Source organism: Oratosquilla oratoria, unplaced genomic scaffold, assembly GCF_046742065.1.
Source record: "Oratosquilla oratoria isolate Oo_2021 unplaced genomic scaffold, ASM4674206v1 SCAFFOLD60, whole genome shotgun sequence".
Taxonomy (NCBI): domain Eukaryota; kingdom Metazoa; phylum Arthropoda; class Malacostraca; order Stomatopoda; family Squillidae; genus Oratosquilla; species Oratosquilla oratoria.
The window spans coordinates 802,991-810,449 of NW_027467724.1; the positions used below are offsets into that span (position 1 = coordinate 802,991).

Sequence of the window (7,459 nt, forward strand, 5' to 3'; positions counted from 1 at the left end):
AAAAGAAAGAAAGAAAAAGACAAGATGGCTCTGGTGAGAGCCATCAGTTTAGGGAAGTGATCTAGGAGGCGTGAGGAATTATCTAAAGATATCAGAGAACAAAGTGCTGTTAAATGAAGAACATAATTACGGAGTGGCTCAAAGAAAGGACTGTAGTTAGAGGAGACGACGCACCAGCCAGATTGGATTTGCCGCTAATTGAATAACCAGATTATTGAATCTTTAGTATAGATGTGTATTGTGGGAAGGAGTGACTGTGTCGTTCTTGAATTTTATATCACTGTAATGAGTTCAGAAATATGAATCGTGCATACAAGAAGGATATTACTTTAGGAAGGCAAAACTCGTAGAACTGAGGAAGTTTTTTAATGAAATACTTTGGAAGGAATTCAGATACAAATGAAATACAGAAGAAATGAGACATATGTCTGAGAATTTGCAGCTCGGTTATGGAAAGAATATGCATCAGGGCTAAATGTGGAGAAAATTAAAGAAAAAACGAAGGACTAGTTTGACAGCAAGAGAACAAAAAGTGGATGTAAAGAAAAGACCTTGGTTTATAGAAATGAGCATTTGGTCAACATGATGATAAAATGTGAGATACTTATAGATAGACACATATTTGGAAAAGAGGAAAACTCAAATTTAGGAAAGGAAAGCCATATGTTTCAGCAAGATTGCGATAGTTTGTTGTAGTGACTAAAGTCTACTAATACCAAGTCAGATAAATAGTTACGATGTTATTTACTTTCGCAAAGCGTTCGACAAGGTGCCCCACCAGAGGCCACTAAATAAAGTCAAAGACCATGGCATAGAAGGAAAAGTACTTGGATGGATTAGAGCATGGATAAGCGATTAAAAAAAAAAAAAAAATCACTATTGGCGGTGTAAAATTCAAATGGGGAATTGTTACTGGTAGAATTCCCCAGGGCGTTGTTCTGGGTCCCTTATTGTTTATTATGCATTTAGATGACTTGGCCAATGGGGCTAATAGTGACGTTAGTAAGTTTGCGGATAAGATCAAAATAAGACGCCATATTAGGTCAGGTGAAGACGCCCGGATACTGCAGGAAGATCTTAACAAATTGTTCACATGGTCAGTGAAATGGCAATTAGACCTCAATATCTTCAAAGTGAAATGTCTTAAACGTAGGTATACGTAACTTAGAAAGCAGATATCTTAGATAACACCTCTTTAGAGAAATATGAGTGCGAGAGAAACTTAGAAGTGCTAGCGAGTCCTGACCTTAAATCCTGGAAACAGTGTGTTAGCGCCAGGGATACACCTTACAGAGCATTAGGTTTCATTGCTAGGACGATTACGAATAAAAGGTCAGAGGTAGTTATCAAACTCTATCTAGCGTTCGTTAGACCCATCCTTGACTACGAAGTACAAATTTGGTCTCCGTCATATAGAACGAATATAAATTGACAAGAATCAATACAGAAGAGAATGGCCAAAATGATACATGGGCTCAGAAATTGATATTACGAGGACAGGTGCACTTTAATCTACACTCTCTAGAAAGACACAGAGTGCGGAGTGATCTAATAGAGGTGTTCAAGTGGATCAGGTGCTTTAACAAGGGAAATGCAGACAAGGTCATCATAATAAGACAGCAGGACAGGACTCGTAGTAATGGATTTAGATTGGAGACATTTAGATTTAAGAAAGAAATGACCAAAATCTGGTTTACCGATGGAGTGGTCAACGAATGTAATAGACTTAGTAACTATGTAGTAGTGAGCGCTGAAAATATCGGTTGTTTTAAGAGAAGGTTAGATAACTTAATAAATGAAAAGGATAGGTGGTAATGGACATGGAACTGCTTAGTGTGGGCCTTATGATCTCTTGCAGTCTCCATTTTTTTTTATAAAGGATTACAAAAGGCGGAGCATGCCGACAGGAGAACTTTTGGTCCATAAGCCTTCACAACTCGTACTAGCCTGTGAAAGGGGCAATGTAGTGAGGCTTGATCCCAAAATCCAGGTGACCACTGGTATTTTGTGGTAACGACCAACGTCTACTAATACCAAGTCAGCTCACTCTGTCTTCACCACTCAAACCATATGGCGTAGCGAAGCATCATGGGAGTAAGTATGACGTCACCTGGCTCGTTGTCCCAGTTGACCTATTTCGGTACCTGCCCGTTTTCTTTGTTTCACGGTCACTGTCGTAGCACTTTCACACTAGACAACTAATGACCGTCACTAGTGACGGTCACTAGTGACGGTCACTAGTTGCCTACCATTATCTAAAATTGAGCCTTTCACACTACGTCACTGCGGTTGCCCGGTTGCGCAACAGGCTATGCTTGTTGCCCGCTCCGGTAACAAGTGACCGTCACTGGCAGTTGCCGTCACCGGGCGTCTCTTCTTCTTGACCAGCAAAGCCAACAGAAGCACCTCCTCTATTGATGCCATTCTTTCGACTAATGAGATGATGAGAAAGGATTCCACAACTCGGTGACAGTCACCGGTTGCTTGCAGTTGCCCGAGATTTTCACACTAGGCAACTAGTGACCGCCACTAGTGACGGTCACTAGTTGCCTAGTGTGAAAGGGGCCTTAGTATTTTATTGACAATAACCAGCGCTTCAGTCCTTGAGGACAATATTGTGCCAAAGAGATGGAGTCATAGAAGAGATGAGGGGGAAATTTAAGGAGGGACGGTAGAAGTTATTTGTTTGTTATTATTTGTCTGTTTGTTTATTACTTGTTTGATTTCTATTTATTATTAGTTATCTGTCAATTTATTATTTACTATTTATCTGTTTCTTTAGTATTTAACTATAACTATGCATTTATTTATTGTTATTATATATATATATATATATATATATATATATATATATATATGTATGTATATATATATGTATATATATATATATATATATATATATATATATATTATATATATATATATTATTTATCATTATTATAATTTTTTCGTATCCGACCTAGTTATGGATCAAAAGGTCTCCTTTCGGCACGCTCCGCCTTTGTAATCCTTTGTAATCCTTTGAATAATATTCTTTTTTGACTGAATATTAGGCTCTACTCATTAGACACTGCTGCGTGACTCTGGTCCATAGGGATACGTTTGAAACCCCTTACCACACTATGGAGCCAAGAACCTAGTCTAGAGCGTGGAACCGCATCCACGTAGGTGGATCAGGTTTTTGTGGAATCCGATATCTATCTATATGCCAAGGGCTTCTCCCTTCTTATAAGGGAAGTGGATAAGTCAAAGGCACGCACCCACTTCCACCCATTCCACTCCTACCCATTCCACTCCTACCCATTCCACTCCCACCCATTTCATTTCCATCCACCACCCTTGTTACGGCAACCGGGTTTGCCCATATAATCAGCAAAGTGCGGAAGTTGTGTAGAGAAAGCGATATGTTCCGCCAAACCAAACTCGTAATATCAAACGAGGCCAACTTATCCACTCACACACAAACTATACATAATGTACGCAGACTTGTTTGAAGGGCCGCGCATTAGCACAGTGGTTACCATTTTGAACTCATGAACAGGTGGTAGGGAGTTCGGTTTCCGGGTCGTGAGTTCGGTTTCCGGGTCGTGAGTTCGGCTTCCGGGTCGTGAGTTCGGTTTCCGAGTCGTGAGTTCGGCTTCCGGGTCGTGAGTTCGGTTTCCGAGTCGTGAGTTCGGCTTCCGGGTCGTGAGTTCGGCTTCCGGGTCGTGAGTTCGGTTTCCGAGTCGTGAGTTCGGCTTCCGGGTCGTGAGTTCGGTTTCCGAGTCGTGAGTTCGGCTTCCGGGTCGTGAGTTCGGTTTCCGGGTCGTGAGTTCGGTTTCCGAGTCATGAGTTCGGCTTCCAGGTCATCAGTTTGGCTTCCGGGTCGTGAGTTCGGTTTCCGGGTCGGGTCATGAGTTTGGTTACCGGGACCCGCTGCGGACTTTTTGCGTTGGTTACCCGACAGCCCTGGCCAGGCAGGGAGGCGACTAGACGTTGTTCTGATAAAACTCCAGCGGCCTGCCGCAACTGACAGGCCTTTCACCTACCATAGGTTTCTCACTTCCCACTTGGCGGTGGTGGGAATGTTAAGCAATCATATACAAACCCACACATGCATGGCCTACGAACGAGGCACTATCATCCAGCAGTGCTGGCCTTGTAAAACGAATAAAAAGGGCTTGTTACCCGAAATTCGGTCCACAACGTGCAGAACTGGTAAGAAATCTGTACCTGGAAGAGACTATGAATACTCACGAGAGAAGTTCGATGTTTTTATTTTTCTTAGCAAAGAAAACGACGTATAGATATGAGTGACGAGAATGAGAAATATATATATATATATATATGTGTGTGTGTGTGTGTGTGTGTGTGTGTGTGTGTGTGTGTGTGTGTGTGTGTGTGTGTGTGTGTGTGTGTGTGTGTGTGTGTGTGTGTGTGTGTGTGTGTGTGTGTGTGTGTGTGTGTGTGTGTGTGTGTGTGTGTGTGTATGTGTCTGTGTGTGTGTGTGTGTGTGTGTGTGTGTGTGTGTGTGTGTATGTGTATTCACCTTGGTCTTTGGATCACGTGCTAGACCCATGAGCGACATCTATTTCCCTCCCGGAAGAGAGCTCAGAGCTCGTATGACCAATCTATGGGTAATGCTGTGACCTTACACGCACGCACACACCTAACTCCCTACCCACGAAAACTGGAGTAACGAATCGAAGCGCAGCGATACTGAAATTATTTCGGGCCTAGGCAGGATTCGAACCCGGACCGTCGTAGTGACAGTCGGGGGCTCTACCAACCGCGCCACCGAGTGTGTGTGTGTGTGTGTGTGTGTTTGTGTGTGTGTGTGTGTGTGTGTGTGTGTGTGTGTGTGTGTGTGTGTGTGTGTTTGTGTGTGTGTGTGTGTGTGTGTGTGTGTGTGTGTGTGTGTGTGTGTGTGTGTGTGTGTGTGTGTGTGTGTGTGTGTGTGTGTGTGTGTGTGTGTTTGTGCGTGTGTGCGTGTGTGTTTGTGCCCTCTTCAGGAGGGCTACGAGTGACCAAAAAGTAATGACAGTGATACCACATATTTTCACGGTACAGAGGTAAATCCAAATAGTGGCCTACATTCCTTCAAAGTACTCCCCTCCTGCCTCTATGCAACGTTCCATCCTCTTTCGCCACTTCATGAAGCACTCACGGTACTCAGAAGCCGATATACCTCGTAGCTCTGAATTGACTGCTCGCGCCAGATCTTGGATGCGATGAAACAGCTTCCCTGCGATCGCACCCTTGATCTTTGGAAACAACCAAAAATCACAGGGAGCAAGGTCAGGCGAGTAGGGTGGGTGGGGGAGAAGTGTGATCCCCTGCTGCTCCAGGAACTGCACAGTGAGGCGAGCTTTGTGGGGGGCAGCATTGTCATGGTGCAGCAAAAGGCTCGATCGGCGACGGGTAGGTGCAGTCTTGGCCTGATATTCCAGGACTCGAGGAAGGACGTGATCAGTGTAGTACTGGGCTGTGATAGTACACTGTTGAGGCATTACATCCACACACATTGGTCCTTGTGAATTGAAGAAGATGGTGAAAAGGCGCTTCCTGCTGCGAAATCCTTCCTTCAGAATCTGAGGTCGAGGTTCTTCATCACTCAACCACACCATGTTAGACTGCTTGTCTCTGGTGGTGAAGAAAGAAATCCAACACTTATCTCCGGTAGCTACATCTGAGAAACCGTTTCGGACCATTTGGCTCGAATTCAGCCAGCCATAGACGACAAATCCGCACCCGTTCGCTCTTCTGCTCTTCCGTAAGCAAATGAGGTATCCATCGAGCACACTTCTTCCTCAGCCCTAAGTGTTCATGCACGATGTCATGTGCATTCCCATAACTGACACCGAGCTCCAAGGATAAGAATCGAAGAGTAACAGTTGGATCTTCGTCAATGATGGCCCGCGCACGGACCGTCGTTGCTTCGGTCACGGATGTCCGAGGGCGGCCAGGACGATGATCATCTTCTAGCTGCAATTTTCCGGCTGCGAAAGCTCGAATCCAGCGGGAAACAGTTTCCAGTGATGGAGTAGACTCGGGAAAAACTTGCAACAATTCCTCTCTGATCTTCGTTGCCTTTTTCCCGAGTTTCCACCTTGTGAAGGTGTAGAATCTGCAGCCTTCTTTCGAAAAATCCATGTTTCCGGTTAGAGAGGCAAACTAACAATGACGTAATCGCACAGCGCAACAATAAAATGTAAGCTAGACAAACAGCGACAAGCTCAAACATGTAACAACAGGCAACACTTGCTGCCCCTTGCTCCCCGCCCCCCCAACACTTATTGTCTCTCAGCTACGAGTCCGACTGTCATTACTTTCTGATCACCCCTAGTACAGTTGATAGCCGAAATATAGAATCTTCTTTCATTCGAAGTTTATTTTCTCCGACTGTGGGCTTCTTGTGTGCTATTTACAAATGTGCTACTACATTTCTGTTTGGACACACACACACACACACACACACACACACACACACACACACACACACACACACACACACACACACACACACACACACACAAAAAAAAATTACAAAGGCAAAGCATGCCGACAGGAGACCTTTTGATCCATATCTAGGTCGGATGCAAAAAAAAAAAAAAAAAAAAAAAAAAAAAAAAAAAAAAAAAAAAAAAAAAAAAAAAAAAAAAAAAAAAAAAAAAAAAAAAAAATTCATATTAATAATAAATTAAAACTATAACAATGTAAATAACAATTAAAATACATAAATAAATGCATTGGTATAGTTGAATAACAAACAAACAGGTAAATGGTAAATGATAATAAAAATGACATATAACTAATAATAAATGAAAATCAGACAGACAAATTATAACAAAACAAAAACAAATAATATAACATAAATTATAATAATTACAGCATCTTACTTAGGTATTTATCTAAATGATTCTTAAAGCTTCGAACTGAACTACATTGCACTACCTGTGCAGGAAGTTTATTCCATTCATTAACTACACGGTTGGCAAAGTTGTTTCTACCTACTTCCAAATTGAATCTATTTCCGGACAGTTTGAGACCATTGTTTCTTGTCTGATTCTCATTCAATGTGAAAATTTTGTTTACTTTTGATGTTGTCAATTCCCTTTAAAATCTTAAAGACCTGTATCAAGTCACCTCTGAGTCTACGCTTTTTTAAGGAAAACAGATTCATGTGCTTAAGTCGATTTTCGTATGATTTATTTTTGATATTTGGAATCAGTTTTGTGGCTCGCCGTTGTACTTTTTCCAGTCTGTCAATGTCTTTAGTGAGATTCGGTGACCATACGGAAACAGCATATTCCAAATGTGGACGAACTAACGATTTATATAGCTTGTTAATGAGTGATGGACTTTTGAAATCAAAAGATCGCGCAATCAATCCCAGAATCTTATTTGCTTTCTCAGAGGCTGAAATACACTGCTTGGATGATTTGAGGTCGTTACTGATAATTACGCCGATATCTTTTTC

General features: G+C 42.3%; 1 protein-coding gene across 1 annotated transcript in view; it reads right to left on the minus strand.

Moving 5' to 3' along the window:
* Positions 1-222: 222 nt before the first annotated feature.
* Positions 223-7,459, minus strand: part of LOC143023785 (uncharacterized) — a 16,431-nt gene continuing 9,194 nt past the window's right edge. The window contains exons 2-3 of the mRNA XM_076182401.1: positions 3,522-3,948; positions 223-280 (exon numbers count right to left, since the gene is read on the minus strand). Of these exons, the coding sequence (XP_076038516.1) occupies positions 223-280; positions 3,522-3,948 (485 nt within the window). The remainder of the gene's footprint in view (positions 281-3,521; positions 3,949-7,459) is intronic.